The following is a 20,367-nucleotide window of genomic DNA, read 5'->3' on the forward strand; positions in this document are numbered from 1 at the left end:
TCCGTTCTCACGTCGATCGGATTGTTCAGCGAAGACACTTTCCCGTCGACTAAACGGAACACGCCTATTACGCCATCTCTAATAACCGGGAATTAGACGGCGCTTCTCTTTTCCGCCGATTTTAAGATAAGAACGTCTCGTCGCGGGATTTTCAAGAATCTGTAAAACGACTGCTGGGACAGACAAGAGAATTAGGGACCGCAGGGGATCGAAGGGTTTAGCGTTCGCCGTTCCAACCGGAAGGTAAATCGCAAGTTGACTCACTCTCCCCGGAGACAGCGGCGAGAACCTAGCGTGTGCAACCGCGTCAGGGCGTTTTAATTTGTTCGGAGCCTCGTAAAAGATCCCCAGTTCGCGATCGATAACAAAAGATAGAAAAGAAAATTGACCGATTAGGTACGCGTCTTTTTAACGGGCAATTTTCGCTCGGTCGTTATCCGCAGCGGAGGAAGTTGTCCCGAAGATACGGGTCGTTGCGAAGCCGTTTTCCAATTACTCGGCAGTTGCTGTGAACGTTCCTCGAACCCTCGGTGAAACGTTCCCCGCGGAAACATATTTATTTTAATTTATTTATTCATTTAAAAGTCGTACCGGCGTCTATTCGAATTTTCCGAAACGGTATAAGGAAAAAGGAGGGTGTCGGCAAGAAAAAAAAAGGGAAATCGCGCGAACGAAATGCAGCTCTGTGGTCTTCCTACTTTCTCGCGGTGGCCAAAGGAAGGCTGCACACGAGGCAGGTCGATCGCATTAAAAACGAGCACTTCGTGGCACGCTGCACGTTGCACGCGTGCATGCACTTCCCGGGTGCGACGAGGATCGCCGACCGAATGGCAGATGGTGCCAGAGCCCGACGAACAAGAGAGAGAGAGAGAGAGAGAGAGAGAGAGAGAGAGAGAGAGAGAGAGACGATGGCACTTGTCTCTCCCTCTTGCTATCGTTCGCTTGCTTTCGATCGTTCTCCAGCACACAGTGGTGAGATCCGACAATTTTTTCACCGGTACAAATTGTTGATCGCGCGAACATTGGCTCTCGTTTGGTGTCTTAATGGCGACGAAATGCTCGCTTTTTTGCGCGTGTCGAACGCAGCTGTATATTTTCGAGACGAATGCGTGACGCGTTAGCTGTTTCCGCGACACGCGGGTGGGAAAGTCGTGTTTGAATTCGAACCAGGTATTTTTAGATCAAAAGTTTTGTGAATCGTTAAAGTATTAATTCATTCGAAATAGAAAGAAGTATCGATGAAGCTTCGCCAGTGAAAGATGTAGTTTCAGCCAGAGGACGGTTCAATTATAGCGAGGCCGAGAGACAGATGCGTCGGAAAACGTTGAACGGCGATCGATCGACGAAAATGACTCGACGTGAAATCGCATCGGAGACGCATTCGTCGTTGATGCCCCATTAGCAGCGGCGCGACGCGTCTACGCCAATGTTTGCTCACCATCCCTGGTGTACGTCAGCTCTCTCGTCGCCGTTCGCGCACTTCTGCCTATGAGACGCACTGCAGGGCCACTGGCAGATGGCTAGGCCTTTTGTGCTTCTACACTTCCCTCGTAATCTCTCTGTTTCTTTCCCTTTCCCTCTCACTCTCTCTCTTTCTCTCTCCCCCTCTCCGCCCTGCTCGTCTTCGGAGCTCTCTCGCGGGCAGAGTTAAATTTACTAACCCATATGGCGCCCCTCGCGCCACCTCTGCGACCGGTTTACCCGTCTCTTCTCGAAAACGCCGACTCTTATATGTTCGCCGGTTTTCGTCGCGTTCCCACACCCCTGGTCGAGCATTTTTCCCCTAGACTCTTCCCCCACAGTCCACGATCTCCCTAGAGTCAATTCGCCGGGAGACTAGATATTCTCACGAATTTTTCCAATCGGTCAAAGAGACGAAATGACATTTATCCGTGATGGAAATGTATGGTAGCGGTGAACCGCGCTGAAGATCAATTCCGACGTTCCCTTCAAAATAAACTGCCGCAGACACCGACGATATTCGTGTGTTTATTGGATGATTCCCTCGAGTTCCACACCTTCGGCTCCTTGATGCATGTTTGTTGGGCTCTGCATACCTTCCGGTACTTGCATCAATTTTTATACCGTTCTATAGTCTGCGAGGTCGGGCGTGTTAAGGGTTGAAAGTCGAGTGTTAACACTAAAGCTACCACGTCCGATCGAATATGATCGGTTTCGGATTTTCTATTTCACAATTATTGAAATTATAAGGATCACTGGAAATGATTATACATACTTGGTAGATTGGCTCGGTAGATATAGTGTTGAGGATTGAATGTCGAGAGATAATAGTTGATATATTATGTTCACTGTTTACGAAGACGATTGATCATTAATAGACTGCGGATCTTTATGCATTCGTCATTCTTCTTTTAATTATCTTATTAAGGTGAAACATTCTTAATATCTCCACTGTTTTAAATGGTATGTACCCATTTTCGTCGTAAATGCATGAAATCCGCAGTCTAATAATTAATTAGTGATAATTTTGAGCAATCGGACCTCGATAATTTCGGCTCAATGCGAAAATCGAACATTTCGTATGTAACAACCTAATAGTAAATCTGGAGTCGACCGGTTTCGGACGAAGAGGCTGGCATGGAAGGGCAGAGGAGGGAAAAAGACGAGAGGAAAAAGAAGTCGTGTTCTCGGAAGAGAGGCTGGTCGGAATCCTGCGCGCGCGGAGGAGAGGCAACCTTTGAATCCGGCACGGTAGTCCTCCGTCTATGCCGCGACGCCTGTTCTCTCCTCTCCTCTCCGCTCCTCTCTCTCTCTCCACCGCGTCGGCGAAAAGCAATAGGCGGCGGCGGCGGTCGGCGTCGTAACGTGTAATCGCTATTCGGAGTGCCGGATTTATTTTCGTTGCGCCGGTGCGTGAGAATGAGCTTCCGCCGGGCGAAAAACCCGAGCCGCTCGGTGGTCGAAAATCTCCATTAACGCTTCACCGACCGGAAATTAATAGGTTCCCGTCCTCGAACAATCGTTGGCTCGTGACTGAAATGCTACTTAAAAATTAACCAGAGAAATTCTTCGCCAACCGGAAATTAATAGGAAGCTTGATTTGAGAAAAGTTATTTACTAGAAAGAATTTGAAGGAATCGAGAGAGGATTCCAATCTGATGAAACGTTACGGGTTCGTCAGATTTTTCTGATCGATTAGCGTCGAAGAGAAGCAGAGTAGAGGTGTATCCGCCGCGTTTCCTCGGTCTGAAAGTCTGAACACCGGGCGTAAGATCTCCCACGCGGGTCGTTCAAAGTCGGAACGCACCGTTCGCGGTTCGACGTTGCCGGAAACGCGTTAATTACAGTGATTATCGCGGCGCACACAGGAGCGAAAGCAACAATGTACCATTAATAACAGTTACGGGAGGGGGGAGAGCGTTTCAGCCCTGCGAACGCTCGAAGAATCGCGAACTACCGCGTCGTCTTTCTTCTTCCTCCGATATACATACCAGAAATCGACAGAGAAATGCACAAGTTCCCAGATAGAAAACGGTGGAATCTACGGGTCGCCCGCGACCCAGCTCCGCCCTTCGTTCGACAGGCATTCCGACCGTTAATTACCGGCCGCTTTCTGATCGCGAGATAAACGGAGAGACGGAGCAGAGTCGCCGAATCTCTTTCGACTAGAGGAAAAGGGAGAGAGAGAGAGAGAGAGAAGCTTCGATTGCGCAAAAGCGTGTTCGTTCGGGGGACGCGCGTGTCTGCCGTTAATTAAGAGGCTGGAAAAGACAGAGGAGCCGTGCTTGATACGTAATCGTAACCTTCGTCTGCTCGCATCAAGATCGGGAGCCTCTACTCGCCGAGAGAGTTAATTGCTTCACGTTACCGCTCTGCCAGGCTGCCGTGCTCGACTTATTAAAACAGCACGACTCGCGACAGTAAGCCCACTGTGTCCATCCCGGCCTCTCCGTTCCGCAAGATTTTCCGTGCAATCCTCGGTTTCGAAACGAACTGTCCCGTCGAAAATATTGGCACGGCTAGCGTTCGATTTTGCAACTTGCAAAATTAACCCCTGTGTCAATAACCGGATATGTACTCGCTCTCTATTTTTATCAATTCATTGATACAATTTTTTTTACCAATATTAATTTACGTTTGTAGGGGTACAAATTGGTCTTCCGGTCTTTTTCCAATGGAAGAAGAGCCTATGTCATTTTCAGCTGGCTTTTATTATTGCAATTCACGTTTAAGTTCAAAATTGCGCTCCTATAAAATTAAAAGAAACCTGTCATAGGCCCTTCCTCCAGATACCCATTCTTTTAAAATCTAAGGGTATCAGTTTTAAGATTTTCGAAGTCGGTAAAGAGGGAGAGAAATACTTGCTCCCAATCTCTCCGGGACAGTTTTTCATCTGGAGATCCGCAGTCTAATGTAGTGCACGGGCGAATAGACTCCAAGAGTCGTTGACAGATCAAGAAGACGTGTTATGGGAAAGGGTGGCGCGTGGTTGACGAGCCCGGGAATAGAGGAAGCGAGCGCTGAGCGAGGGAAGGAGGTCGATATCGCGGGTGGTTCTAAAGATACACTCGGCCCGAAATCTGTAACATCTGGCCCCGGCCGAGTCCACCTACGCTACCTAGAATCTCGTCCGTTTGATCTCGTGACAGTTTATCACCGGGTTGGCGATCGAGAGTACAGTTTCTCGTCGCGATACAGAATTTCTGGGAATCAATTCGGCGTGGAAAGAAACGACGACGGTGGATATTCCGGAGTTGGAGAATTTCATCGGCCATTTTCGATGGAAATGGCCCAGCGTGCCGGTCGGTGAGAGTCCCAGTCGGTCCTCTATACGAGACGTAATTTATGCTAAACGTTTCGCGTCGTTTCGCGGCGTACACCCGAGTCAGCCATTCATCCGAACGCCCTTCTCCGCTAGTTCCTTCGTCTGGGACGCGAATCACGCAGCCTTTTCGGCCGTGGGACCACGATCCTCCGTCTCTTTTCGGGCCCCACCTTTTCCCCTCGCGTCTCTCTCTCTCTCTCTCTCTCTCTCTCTCTCTCTCTCTCTCTATTTAGCTCTCCAGCTCGCTCCGCCTCGTGTGTGTGCTACCTTTATATCCCCTTCCGTCTCGCTCCAACTCGCCTTTCATTCCGTCTTCCCTCTCTATCATCCGCCTCTCGCTCTCTCTCTCTCTCCACACCGTGTACTTTCTTTCTTTCGTTCGTCGCTGCTCCGACGTGTTCTCTCGTCCGGTACCCACGATACGATCCACGGGTACCTTATCCGCCTCTTTGTGGACCGATACGCGCCGGGGACAGGAAGGATAACGAAGAATGGAATTCTTTAATTATTCCGTTCGATCTGATCCTTTAAACCAATTCGATCAATCTGAAAACTTCCACCCCTTGTGCTACCATTTATTTTGGAATCTCTTTGACGTTTATAATTCACTGGGGGAAACAAAAGAAAAATTTATCTCCTATATTATTGTTCTCCAGTGGAATTTCATTTCAAATGGAATTTCATTTCAATTCAAAGGGACTTAATTACGTATTTAGCAGGTTCTGTTCGGAGGTCTTCATCACGAGTGGGACTCGATATCATAGTACTTTCAGTATGGTATTTTTGAGAAACAAGTCCTTCTGATCAGTAATGGAAATCCCAAATTTCGAGGGGCTAGAGTTTGTTTATACGAAAAAAGCTTCGAGTTCCAGCCGAATAAAATAGTTTCGCTAATTGAAATTGCGCGGACCCTCGTATCCGCCGCGTTCATTAGCGTTTGTCACGGAACGCATAAATTGTCGCGTTATCGCGGGTCAGCAGGCGTCGGAAATTGGACGAGCTCGGAACGCAACGGTTCGCATATAAGCATATTCTACGGTATCGTTATCGTTCTCGTTCTCGGCAGCGCGCGAACCAATCAGCGATCCATTCGCTCGCGATGATGTACACCGTTTCCGATCCCATCGCGTTCGCCCAAGGAAACACGGGGTGGCGCCTGTCGACTCCTCCTTCCCCGTGTTATTGTTCCGAATCGTGGGAAAGCCGGCTAATTAACCGTCAAAATCTAATTAGCGGGATAACCAATTAGAGCGTTCCGCGGGTGCGAGCGTATAACGATTACAAACCCGCCCGGTAACTTATCTACAAATAGCTACTAAGAGCCATCGGGACGACGGTGTGTACCGGTTTGCTCGTAAAACAGGAAGAAGATGCGGTGTACAGGGTGTCCCGGTGTTCCGCGTATCCGCTGTCTCCTGCTGCACGGTTCTGTCGGAAAAACCGAGCCGAAAACGCGGAGCAAAGCGGATCTTTTACAGATCTATTCTATCGTCTCGGAGAAACTAGTTCGGGGGTGCTGAGAATATTCGATCGACGCGTTCTGCGCCGCCATATTTGTTGAACTTTTCGTTATAGAGATATTTTAACCAAAGACTGGTATTTACATAATTCTTCTTGCAAAATAAGGATTTTCTAGATTTGTTATAAAAACTTTCTACCTTTTGAAAATAATTTTCGTCGGTTAAAAGTACTTACTCTGTATACACAAGCTTGTACATATTACAATTCGCGATTTCTTTTCAACACTGATTTCGCTATGGTTAAAAAATGGCTGTCTAACTCGTGGCATTTCGGAAACGCAGGCTGGCGCGAACAAAGCATGATTTGCCGGTGTTTCGGCCTAGTTTTCGGATCAGCTGTGGATCGTACCGCGAATATCGGAGGCACCGTGTATGGCACTTGGGCTCCTGTTACGCCAGCGACCCCAGGGGCAGAGGAGACCGAGCGAAGAGAGCGAAACACAAGAGGCTGCGTAATAATGGCGCGGAGAATGGCTCTGTGGCACAGGTACCCGCCGGGCATCTTTTTGCGTTCGTGCGCGCGAATAATGCCACCCGGAGAAAAAGAGAGCGCGAGAAAGAAAGAGGAGGACCGAGGGACCTGTCTCTTGCGTCGTTCGCCGCGAGATACGCGTAAAACGGTCCCCCCTGGTCACTGCCCCACCGGGAACCGACACGTGGTCATCGGGCATCAGCTGATTTACCTGCTGACGAAGCTCGTTAACGCTGCAATCACCGATTCCGGGTTTTTATCTGCTGCACTCGGCGATCACCGAAACGGCAAATTAACCCTTTGCACACGATGACGACTTTGCCAATCGAAACTACCGTGTTATAATAATACAAAACAATCGTTATTCAATATATATTACTGCAATTTGAAATAGGAAAAACATTACGCGAATTAACATCGACGAATATATTTCAACTTTTTGCAAATCACTCTATTTCTCGCAATTCATACGGAAAATATTTATTTTCGTCTCGAAAAAATTCAGTGCGATTATGCTTCGGGATATTTATTCTTGCGCGCAACAGCATCGACATACATATAAGAGAACTAGTGAACTGAATAGACTTGTAAAGCAGATATGAGCGCTCGGGGCGAAAGGTTTTCCGAGAGTCGGGCTGGTAAAAGTCGAGTTTTCCGACGCGCTCGTTTTGCGGGCTTTTTCATCGGGCCTGGAGAGTTATTACGGCGAATCCGCGATCGGTATCTCGGTTTCTGTTCCAGCACGTTTCACTTTTTGCGCCAGGGACTTCTTTTCCTCCCGGAGATCGCGTCCCGCGATAGACCGGCGACCGTGGTGCGCCGAGTGTCCGCCGAGCGGTCGCAATTCGATACGATACGATTCGATGGGGGAATCCTGCATAATCAAGCAAGATATCTCGAAATAGAAACTCGCGAGGGAACGTGGGGGGCACGGTAGCGAATATCGGTTCGTGTCCATTAATGAAATAAGCGCGATCGCCAGGCGGAGTCGAAGAGGGGTTGTGAAAGCGTGACTTTTGTTCGCATTACTGGAAACGAGGAAAGGAACGAATCAAATTATTCGGTTGGTGTAATAATTCGGTGTAACGAGTCGCGATTAAACGCGTTCGTTGCCTATTCGACGAGCCTCTGCTCGTTTCCATTCGAAATGGGATCAAATTTCCCGTCTCCGTGACAAATTTTCCCGGTGTTCATGTTTCCCGTTCCTGTCGATCGATCGATCGTTCGTTTCTAGGAGAAAATTGTTCTCCGGGAGAAGCTCGGTTGTTCGGCAATTTCGCCGGCGCGGCGTTGTGTCAATGCACCTTCCACGAGGACGATGTCGTCGCTCGTTATCCTCGGTTTCCTCTTCCTCCTTTCGACGCGAAATGGAGGCCACGAAAATTTCTCCATGCGGAAATGCCACGCTCCTCGAGCAAGAGCGAGACCGCGCTCGTCTGCGAGCGGGAGACATTAAAGCGTGAATGGATGAAAATAGCATCGCTAGGAGATGCGACCGAGTTTGCTCGGGTGGTGTTCGCTCAACGTCGTGCACTCCTCCCTTTTTTCATAATCGTTATTCAACCGATAACTCCGTAATTGCTCGCTCGAAGCCACGTCGTTTCGACGCGGGCGCGAGGCAACGCCGCCATCTTGGATACGCGTGGCACGAGCCTTACTATTTTTCTGCCGCCCTCGCAATTATTTCTAGTAAGTCGGCGCAAAAGTTCGTGCCCGATTTGGCAATTACAGCTACATACTCGTTTTGTATTACATACTCGTAGCGTGGGGTCGGAAGAGCACCGCGTGCAAAGCTTTAAAATACTCGAGTCTGTAGGATCTTTTAATATGTATCGCGATCGGTTCTAATTGGAAACGGACTGCCGCCATATTGGAAAACCGGGGGCGCCGAGGTCCAGGACTGGTTCTCCCACCCGATAGAGGTTCCCAGAGAGACAGCAACAATTTCGATTCGACAATAAATACGATCTGTCCGTCGCGTCGCGGCGACAGGGACTCGAAGGTAACCGGTCCGAGTCCTCGAACGCGCCACAGTTTTCCCAGGACTCTGTTCTCCGACTTCCGGCTCCTTTTCCCCGATGAATCACCGGCTCTAAATCACGGCGAATCATCGGTCTGAGTCGGCGGCGGCGGCTACCTGTTCCATCGTCTCCTCTCGTTATCCGCGACCGTTTTCCTCGATGATTAATACCTGGGTGCGCTCTCTCGCGAGCGCGCGGACGCGGGCGCGTTTCAAGAAAGGGGATTAGGCCGAGAGTGAGAAATAGAGAAGGAATCGGCGGCGGCGGCGGCGGCTGGAGGATAGTCTGCGTCTGTGTTCCCGAGGAAGAAGTGCTCGCGAAACCGGTGGAAAAGAGAGAATCGCCGTGAACCACTGCACACGCTGCACACGGTGGAACGGAGACGGTCTAGAGAGGAGCAAGAGCGGGACAAAGACGCTCGACGAGAGAGGAGAGAGAGAGGAGAGCGGAGAGAGAAGGTGGAGGTATGCTGCGCAGCCGTGGGAACCGACTCCCGAGTGAACGAGCCTCTCTCCGTCTCTCTCCCTCTCCCTCGGCACGGTCTCTCTCTTTCTCCCTCGATCGCTCCGTCCGTTCCATCTTCGTCTCTCTTTACCTCGGGTCTGATGTAGTTCTCTCTGTCTTTTCATTCGCCAGATTCCTCCTCCACTCTCTCTCTCTCTCTCTTTCTTTCTCTCTTTCTGGCTCGCCAGAGCCTTCCTCCTCCTCTTTCTCCCGCTCACTCTCGTTACCTTATCGCTGGCTTTTTTCTCCGTTCATCATCCACCTTCTTCCTTTTCCCGGTGTGTTCGAAGCGCAACACACCGGTCCTCTTTCTTTCTTCATTCAGACAACGCCGTTCCGCCCCCTCCCTCGCCGCGTTGCCCGTTCTTCCTACTCCTTCTTTATGCGTCGCCTTCCCTCTCTCTCTCTCTCTCTCTCTCTAAAGAGGAGAGAGAGAATTGTTCTCTAACCGGCCACTGAACACACCCAACACATTGTTCTCCGGATGCCTACGCGGAGCTTTTTCAGCTTTTTGTCGGCTTAATTCCGATCCCCGTAATAAATTAGCGGACGATCACGGTGGCATTTGTCTCCTCGACGATTTATTTCCGTCTCCACCGTCCCTCTTTCCTGTTCGTCCTTTGGTCTCGTCGATCCCTTCCCTCTACCCCCCCCCCCTCTCTCTCTCTTTCTCGTTCCTTGCGCCAGCTCTCGGTTTCGTCCTTGCCGCGAGAGAAAAGGGCGGTCAACGATTCTCTCTTTCTCCGTTTCCTCGAGCCTTTCAGCCTTTTACACCTTCCTGGCCGACCGTTTTTCTGTCTTGTTTTTCGACCCTCTTCCTCCTCCTCCTCCTCCTCGTTTTTTGGCCCCCTGCCTCGCGCATCCCGGCGAATCTCGGGGAATCTCAGGACCCGGTGAACACACCGCGGAATCCTCGCTGGAACTTTCGAACGTGTACACGCATGTGACATACCTGGCGATGAGGACGACGACGACCCTACCTTTTCCTCTCCTTCTCGCTCCTCTGTCCTCTTTTCTCTTTCTCGTTCTCGGTGAGACAAATTGCCCTGCTGGTTCCGCCGCTGCGTAGAAAAATTCACCTTCCTTTTTTCACCCCACCGACCCCCATGAGAACCACTGGAGGACCGTGCTCTGGCCCCCACGATCTACGTGGATTCGCTCAAGAAATATTTGATCGCTCCCGACCATCCGGAGAACAGGTAGATGATCGGTGCCGCACCGTTTCTCGTTCCACTTAGACTCGCTAAATTTCAGTACGAATACCCATCCTGTGTTTCATTGCACGCGTTCGTTCTCGAAACATTTTACCGAACGTACCTCCGTTATGCGATATCGAAACAATTTATCGAAAGAAAGTCCTGAATATCGTGAATTACGACATCAGACAGTGTGGAGTGACAACCATTTGGTTAGGTTTGAAAATGGTCCACACTTGGATCGAAACGTCGAGAACAATTTAAATTGCAAAATTGCTTAGCGAGTAACATTTGATCGAACCTGTAGCGCCGAAATCATTAAATTGTTTATTTGCGCTATCTACGAACGACATAAAGGAAAATTCATTTGGTTATCTTTAGGCAAACACAGTGACAGTGAACCTAGATAGGGAACCTAGAGTACTTCGCGCGCTCTCTCTCTCTCTCTCTCTCTCTCTCTCTCTCTCTCTCTCTCTCTCACAGAAACTCCAACTTTCTCGAGCAAACTTTAGGCAAGTTTGAGCACAGAGTTCGTCCCTAAACGAAAGTTTTGATCCGCGTATTGTTTGCAAACCCGGTGACGCGGCGCTTAATTATCCGCGGGGCTCGGCGTCTATCACGCAAGCCGATGACATAATCCATTAGCAATTATTTCCGCGGCCGGAATGATCGTCGTTAATCCCCTGGAAAGTGGGTTAAAAGCGGCGCTGAAGAGGCAAGATTGACCACACGTAGGCCAGGCGAAAAACGGATTTCTCACGCGAGCGGCACGCGGCCTAACGGCCTAGCGTTGTTCGTGTCTTTTTTAACGATGGAATTGTTCCCAGTGGCGGTCGTTTACGCGAACAGGAACGGCGACGATGACAGGGAGGCCGGATATAAACATTTATTATTCACGGTGCGGCAACGACTAACGAGGTCGTGTGTAATACCAGCCGCTCCTCTCTCTCTCTCTCTCTCTCTCTCTCTTTCTCTATCTGTTTAGTTGTTCGCAAGAGTCAGGTACACGCTCTCGGCTCGGCAGGCGCGTGTGTCTGGGTGCGTGTGACGTTAATAATTAAACGTCGCATTATCACTGCATGCACACGTACCGGGCACCGCGTGTACGGCACGTACTTATTACACAATAATACGCCGCCGCGCGGCATGTCCGACGCGTGTGTTGTCGTCGCCGGAACGGAGATCGGAGCGGAATCGGCGTGGGCATAGGCCGAGCTGAGCCGAGCGGAGTCGGGCCAAGCCGGCGTTTGCCCATAGGGAGGTATCGGCACGGGATTTATGGTCACGCGAGCGAATCGACGCCCACTGGACAACCAGCCTCGATTTCCACGCAGATCCGCGGAACGAGCCGAGCCGAGAGAGAGCCGACAGTTTCCTTTTCCTCGGAGAACCCGCGTGTAGGTGGCGGCGAATCGATTCCCGAGGACGATGCGTCGCCCATTGTTGGCCAATCCGTCTGCAGAATGACTCCCGAGCGAAAAACGCGCCGCTTTCCGACCACCTTCGACCTCTGTGAAAAGCCTCGCGAGTCTCCTGTTGCTTTTAACGCCGGGAAATGTCTGCGTCCGTTGAATCCGCCGCGTTGCTACACCGTTTTCCGTACGATCTTCTGCGTAGCCGCCGAAACAACGAAACTCTTCGGGAATCTATTTAGCTCTTTAACGGCACGTCAGAAAGATTCCACCTAAGTCGACACCAGTCCCTAAACAACATGAAACGTGAATGATACATATAATGCAACTCCTCCGAAGGAGACTGCATCGTTCTAGACCGAACTGAATTAGATGCGAGCAGACGATTTGACAGAGAACAATAAAATGCACACGTGTTCGGCGATTTAATTGTAGCGGGCACGTAGGCGTGCGTCGATGGTGGATCGTTTAAACGCGCGGCTTGCGTATAACAGGTTTCCCGTTCCGGGGAGCACGACGGCATTCCATTTGAACCATCGCGTTGGGTAGCGTCGATCGATTATTTATTTTCGCGTGCGATTAAACCATTCATCCGTTGTGTCGCACGGTGTTGTCGGAGCAGCACGTGCCGCTCGCGCTCGTTACACTATGTAGAAAACCGATCCGCGAGGCTCTACTGTGTCAAACGGTCGCTGGACAAACGCCAAAATTTGCAAGGAGCACTGTACACTCGGTTTAGATATAAAATATCCATTGTACGAACTATTGTTATTTAAAGCAATCTTTTTGTATTCAAGAAATATCTGTATGCCTTTTTTGGGGGGTTGAAACAGCTTCAACTGCAAACGGTTAATGAACTTCATTTAAACACTGTTATTTAAAGAAGCTAGCGACATAAATAGCAAGGAGTTGGACATTCGACAGTACCGGGAAACAAAAAATTGAAGAAGGGAAAACTAACCCTCGTACGTTCCTCGGGGTGAAAATTTACCCCTATTCACTATTTTCGCATACTGTAAATCGATCTATGTGTGCGCTGTATGTCCTCAACATACGATGTTACAAAATGAAACACTATTTGTCGATTTAAAGCACAGAACAAAAATGTATTATTTTGTGGGACCGTACGCGGGCGAAGGGACATTGCAAGGCCGAAAGCGATGCAGTTAGCGCGTGCGTTTCCGTCTGTTTCCCTCCCCGGTTTGTGGTCTTTGGTCGCAAGCGATTGCAACGGGGGCTGACGATCGGGAGAGGGTTGCAACGACTCGGTTCCCGCATTATCTGTTCCGCAACACGTGACCCGGTCGCGTTCTACCGGCTTTTTAGGCACGCTTCGCCGGGACAGGCACCCTTCTAATGCGCGCGGCAGGCAGGTGCGCGCGCGTGTGACGCGCCACACCGCCTCGGGACGCTTAATTTATTGTTAATTGCGATACGCGACGGCACACGCGCGCAGCTGCCGCGTTTTTCGCGCCGAAACCGGGACAAGTTCGCCTGCTACCGCCCCACCACGCGTCCCGGAGCATTCGATCACCTTAATATGTACATATCTCGAGAACGAGATCCTTCGGAAATTCGGTTCTCGATCGCGAGAGTTTCCTCGTTAAATTACAGACTATAATTAGTAGACTGTGGATTCTTATCGCTAGACAGCGGATTTTATTTTTATTTTCCATAATGATCCGCTGTCTACTGATCCAAATACTGTGGTCACTGATAACCCGAGAAGCGGCGCACGACCTTAATAATTCAATAAAAATGAAGATCGGCCAATTATAAAAGTTATTCCTCTCCGTTAACCGTAAAAAGGAAATGGTTGGAGGGGTGCTCGAGGCAAAGCCGCGCGCGAAGATAGGGTGGTTAACCCTCGGCCCCGGGGATGAAAAGTTCTCCGGCGATAAATATAGTCGAATCAGGAGGGTCGGAGTGAAGTTGGGGAGCAGAAGTGTGTCCCCAGGGTACTGACTGGTTCTGTTTCTGCTTCCAGGGCACCTTCTCGCTAATAGTGGAGGCTTATCACGACGCAGACAACACGACACACCACTCATCCGGTAAGTAACCTTGCTTCGTAGCTATTAAGCGTTATCTGAGCACGCGGCAGCTATCGGCAGGCGCAACGGGACCATTCGCGCTCGCACGCGCCCACCGGGGTAAAAACCGCGTGCCCCGGGTGGGGAAAAAAAGTCTCTGACGGAGGCTCAGCGCGGATGATTTTAAAATTAGTCTGGCGCTGTGGCGTATCTTCTGTGTACGGCTGGGAATACGGGGAAGATTTCGACAAGGCGCGGGCATGTGCGGTCCAGCTGGGTCCGAAGCAGTCGAGAAGCCACTTCCGGCGCGCGACGATCACCAGAGACACGTAACCTCTGTCGTCGTCTACTCCTTTCCTGTCGGACAAGTTCGATCCTGTCCAAACCTCGGTCTGACTTCACTTCCGTCCGGGATCTCTCTCTCTCTCTCTCTCTCTCTCCCTGTCTCTTCACGTGCTGATTTTTCTACGGACAAATATTATCCCTTTTTTCGGAGCTCTTCTGGTTAGCCTCCGTTCGGCTACCGAATTTTTGTCCTGGGCCCGCGGACAGATTGAACACGCAAAACAGCCCGCGACGCACACAAGCGCGCGTACAGTTCACTTTTACTGTTACTCTCCTGTTCAGCTTTCTCAGCGAGCAATGCGACGAGCTGTGCCCGCATTCTGCCGATCGGTTCCAGCTGCCTCTCCGGTCGCTGGCTCCTCTTCCCTGCCGACCAGTTTTCACTCGTGCCTTCTCGCTTCGACCTCCTCCTCCTCCACCGACACCACCACCACCACCATCACCTCCTCCTCCTCCTCATCCTTCTCGCTCATTACCGCGATACGTGCTCCACGTGCACAAAGTGCGGCTCCGTTGTGTCACCGCAACCAACGGAGGACAACGGTCCGAGACAGACGAGCACAGGAGGACGGAGAGGACAGAGAGAACCGACCGGAGCCACTAGTGTTTCCTTCCTGTGTAACCGTAGCACCTAGCTTCCACCGGTAACCCGAAACCGACTGTACACGGGGATACGGATGGATCCTGTACACACGAATCCGCCTAACCACTTCGATCGTCCTTCCGTAGAGGCTAGACCATTCTAAACCCTCTTCGCTCAAGAATTCTGCTGTGTCGGGATTCGAATTTAACGAGACACAGGTCGATACAGCGCGACAAGGTCTTCATACTCTATACGCACGATTTCGAAATTCATTTAACCCTTTCTTCGCGGCACGCGTTTGTCCCAGCAGCCCGCAGCGGCTACACGCTTTGCGTGGATAGAGCAAAACGCGTCGTGTCGTATTATATCAGCTCGTTACGTGGGCAGACGCGGTCGTCTGCACCTAGTGGGCGTGGCCTCGTGACTCTCCACTGTCCGCGCAGCCGAAATAGCTCCGCATAAAATGCCCATAAAAATCCAGGGATTACGTCTGTGCTACTTCTTTTTCACGGATTGGTTAGTACGCGAGTCGCACCTCGTATTACCGTGTCATGTCGATATTACGAATCGTAATATGATAATACTCTTCCGTTCCGCAGGCCCGGACCTCGTATCTCCTAAAAATTCCGGCTGGAGAGACCGTGCGCGCGCCGCCGCTTCGTTCCTTTTTGCTCTCGATTTCGATGGAGCCGTGCCAGTGCCCCACGGGGCAATCCTTAGCACAGATCCGTGCACAGCTGCTTGGCTCGCGTTCTCGAGACTTCACCGGGGCTTGGGGCGTCGTTCGTAAGAAGAGCGAGACCGCTTAATTTCTTTCCCCGAGGTCCTGCGCGCGTCTGCCTGGCAATTAGAGTGAACCGGAGACCGGAAGCTACACTCGGCCGTGCGGCGCTCTCATGCGTGTCGTTTGCTGACGCGCACGCATACACACGTACACGCGTGCATCGTAATATGTGCGGCTGCTCATGAACGAACGAGCGTCCAATGCCTCGACTCGACTCGATTCGAATCGACTCGGTTCTCTCCGGTGCCGAATGATAATCGAATTTCGTTACTTCGGCGAGGCGCTCGCCGATCGGCGGCTTTAATTCGGCATTATCCGGCCGCGATCTGCCCCCGGCAAGCTTTCCCCGGATGCGGAAGCAATAAACATCCACGCCGGAGGAGTTATTTGCATGCACGGTTTCCCGGAGCCCCGTTAATGAGAGAACCACGCTAACCGTGCGAGGAGCACTCTGCTCCGATGATTCTTGCCCGATTTACGGCGCGGACGGCTCGCGTTTATCGGCCGCCGTCGAGCGAGTCGTCACTGCCGGTTCTGGCGTTCGCGAATTCTCTAACACCTTGACACGAAGCCCTCGGAGTTTAGTTCATCTTCAGCCTCGATGGCCCTTTTTCTTTTTGTTTGATTGTTTTACGTCGCTTCTTCAACTGAAGAAGCCTCGATGGCCCTGAAAAGAACTCGGTTTTTAACTCCATTGCACTCTATCAGATGCGTTTGTACAACTAAACGATTGCTCTGCTTATATAATTAAATTATCTCTGGAACAAGGAACTTCCATACAGTTTCAATCTCTTTAAAATTTAAATTATAGTAATAATTTAGCCTTAACTTGAAACGGTAGGAAGATCCTCCGACAGTCCCAGAAAAATCATTTATTTCGCGCAAAGATACGCGCGGTGTAACGATTGGAGCGTGTTCGAACCAACGCGCCGCATGACGATGGATCAAGATGGATCTCGAGGACGACAGACGAACAATCTGGGTTAGACTCGAACGATGGAGCGTAGCTGAAAGCCATCCGATGTTTTCTAATTAACTTTCCTGGCCGTTGTAAGGCGCCACGTTGTGCAGACGCGTTCCAGGCTCATCGAAGCCACTAATTACACGGGAATCGAGGCGGAGAGAGAGGAAGGAGAAAGAGAAAGAGATGGGGAAGAGGAGGAGGAGGAGGAGGTGGTGGCGGCTGCTTCCTCTTTTGTCTGGAGGCACCTCGAGAACGGAATTCCTCCCGTTATCCCACAGAAAGACGAGGCGCATGTACCTGCGCGCATGGCCACGGCGAAAACAGCTCCCATTAATATCCGCGGCTGGTCGGACGTTGTTTGGACACGTTCCTGGCCTTTATCGCCGAAACACACCGACTCGTATTGTGCTCTCGCCGCGTTTGCCGCGCGCTCGCTCTATCGCGCTCTACTCGCCCACAATATAATGCCCCCAACGGCCCGCTGAAACGAGCCCTTTATTGCCGTTCGCTGCTTGCTCGGATGCTGCTTCCTTTCTCAGGCCCCTACCCCTTCCCTCTCTCTCTCTCTCTTTCTCTCTCTCTCGCGACCCCCGTCCTCCCCTTTTCTCTCTTCCTGGCTCGACGTTTACCGCCCACCTCGCGATACCGCTTCTCAACCCGAGAATACACCTGCAAGGCGTTCACACCGCGATCCCACATCGATTCCCGATCTTCCTGCATCGATACGTCGCCTGAACATCCCAATACTTCCGCTGGAGCCCCTAAACATCCTTCTAAACAGCCGCAGAAGGCCACGCGTGCACAGTTCGTTCGCAGAAAAATTTCGATCCGAACCTGTGATGTATACTAGGAATTCTTTGCCTCAATTGCAACACTGACTAACCCTAACGGCTTTCTAGTCCCTCAGTCTCCACTAGAAACGATCACACCGCAATTTCAAACGACCTTCACGCTACTGTTTACATTTCAGAAAATGCTGAAGACGTACAGAACATTTTCTGGGAATCAAACGGGTACAATGAAACATCTTGTACAGCTTGCTCGAGTGCAAAGGTTTAAATCGCTCCGGCTCGTTCTTCTTATGAATGGATAAAATCCGCAATCTACCAATGTTCGCTTCCGATCGAGCGATCGGTTCCGATTTCCTTGGGGTGGTTTCTGCGTTGTTTGGTTTCGGTAACGCGATCTCTCTCTCCGCTTTTCCTTTCGTTCTTATCCCGAGGTCTGGTTTGCGGTGACGTTCGTTTAAACGATTTACGACGAGCGGGTTTGCGGTGCGAGTTAGCGCTCGCCGGCAACGGGAATCCGGGCTGCGAGCCAGTGACAAGGCTTACGTCATCGCCGATTGTCAACCTCTCTCTGTCGGTTTTCCCTCGGGCCCGCTCAAGCTACTGACTCGGCGACGAGCACCTGCCTCTTCCTCGTGCCGCGCGATGCGATGGTAATGGTAATGACCACGGGTGGCAATTGGTCCGGTTACCGTCGTCGCTCGCGTCGTCCAGATAAGCCTCCGGGTCCCGGACGATTCGGGGAACAAGGCTCTGGGAAGAGTCCGATGCTCCTACCGGGCCCCACGGTACACCTTCTCTTCGATTTGTATTCCGAATATGTTTGAGCTATACTTCGAATCCAACCACATCATTTCGGTTTCTTGCCAGTCTACAAAAGGGTACAAGGATTATTGAACATTATGACATCACATTTGACACTTCGGATTTCGCATTTTGCCACCAAACATGGAAATCGTTCGACCAGATCTATGAATTTATTCCATTGAGCACTGCAAGAAAGTTGAGAGAATACCTCCAGTATCACACACACACACACACATCTCTGTTTCTCAATTTTAATTTCATTTTTATTAGTTTAGAATCGCCAAACAGGGAAGTGAACAGAAAAATTGTTGCACGAATTTTCCTCGAAATCGAGCCACACGGAAATAATTTCAATTCCACGCTGTTCATTCCGAGCGAAGTGTCGATTCACCAAATTTCCCCAGAAAGTTTCGGTTCCCTCGATTCCGAGGACTCGTTAACGAGAACCGCCAACGCCCATGAATATTCACCGGCGTATGAAACGTAATTGCATTAAGACGGAATTATTCATAATTCGACGCGTGTGAATTGTTTAAAGACCGCGTCTGGATAGCAACCGGGACGCTCTCGAATTAGGCGAAAATGAGTGGAGATTCGGATCGGTAACTGTACCGCTAGCGAACCAGTAGAACGAACAAAGTTCAACGCTCAACCTCGAACTCGTTAACTCGTCGCGATCTTTCATATTTGCACACTTTCCTCCTTTCGAAGGATCGCTCGACCCCGTACAATTGGCGCGGACTTTCTTTTTCCCAAAGAGCAACGATTTCAATAATTCGGAGATGTTCGGGGCTTTCGTGAAACGCAGAAGGCGCTTAAAAATCAGGTTTCACATAATCTTCAGCAAAGCTGTTAGGTTGCGTTGCTGGGGGTGAGTTGTAGGTTCACGACAGAAATGATTATTGCCGTTGAAGAGGTGCTGTTAACAAATCCTTAACCATGGATCAACGTTCCGCACTTTGTTTTATTTATTAGAAGTGGAAGTAATTCCTCTAGGATGCAGCAATTCCCTGTGCTCCGTTTTCCCTTGAAAACCGAAGGGAAATTCCTGGCTGCAAAGCCGTTTCCGGTTTTCCCGAGCCACGAAATCCGAGTGTCTCCGAGAATTGATCGTTTCCTTTCGAGTCCCCGTTGCTTTCGAAGATGACCGGTCAGAAATTCTGTGCTGCCATCGGCGTCGGTGTTTTTAGTGGTGATTTCTGGCTGACCACTGGTCTTCTGGGTTGTCTGTGCCTCGTGTACCTCGCCGCGCGCACCTGTAAACGCCCGGTGAACTCGAGGCCAGGCCGATTCAAGGTATTCATTAACGGACGCTCTGCTCCGCTCCGCGAAGTAGCCAGACATTTTCTATTGTTCATTCAGAAACGAGCGGGCTGCGAAAGATAGCCCCGAGCTGGCAGGTAGCCAGATGCATTACTTACACACCGTTTGCCCTATCGCCGCGCGCCGCGCCGCGCCGTCGAAAAAACGTCTAGCTTCACCTAGTAACACCGATCGACCTGTCTCGGATCGTTAAATCCTCCGCCCACTCGTGCGAATCGAGACGAACTTTGCGAACCTCTGCGCGAAAAAGTTCGTTCGCACGTAATATCGGTATACTCTTGAACAGAGAATGGCTTTTTCAAAAGGGGACCGACCTACTTGCTATTTTTGACAAGCTAAAACTTTTAAACAAAGTACATATATATTTAGTGTCAGCCACTGTGTAATAATTAGATTGCGAATTTTACGCATTTATGGACAGAATAAATAGATCGAATATAAAATTGTAAAGACAAGTCTTTAAGAGTATGTATCAATATATTATTATTATCGACTTGTTAAAATTGTTAATAGATGAAAGAAATTTTTATTTGTTCCAGAACCTTGCAATTGCTGCAAAACATTTTTTCTTTGCATAAAATATCAATTTGCAACATTATTGTATACTGTATAGAAAACAATCGATCAAATGTTACTCGCTAAGCAATTTTGCAATTTAAATTGTTCTCGACGTTTCGATCCAAATGTGGACCATTTTCAAAAGAAATTTTGCGTCTGTAAAATACTGTAAGCTATAGTAATTGTTCAACAAAACCGGGTAATACCAATAAAACTTTGACATACTTGCTAGGTGTAAACGAATTATATAAATTTACTGATGGGAAAAAAAACA

At 50.0% G+C, this 20,367-nt stretch overlaps 1 protein-coding gene across 1 annotated transcript in view; it reads left to right on the forward strand.

The window, feature by feature from the left end:
• Positions 1-20,367, forward strand: part of Delta (neurogenic locus protein delta) — a 108,038-nt gene that overhangs the window by 61,884 nt on the left and 25,787 nt on the right. Inside the window, exon 5 of the mRNA XM_076435296.1 lies at positions 13,899-13,962. Within this exon, the coding sequence (XP_076291411.1) occupies positions 13,899-13,962 (64 nt within the window). The remainder of the gene's footprint in view (positions 1-13,898; positions 13,963-20,367) is intronic.

Source organism: Lasioglossum baleicum, chromosome 12 (genome assembly GCF_051020765.1).
Source record: "Lasioglossum baleicum chromosome 12, iyLasBale1, whole genome shotgun sequence".
NCBI lineage: Eukaryota > Metazoa > Arthropoda > Insecta > Hymenoptera > Halictidae > Lasioglossum > Lasioglossum baleicum.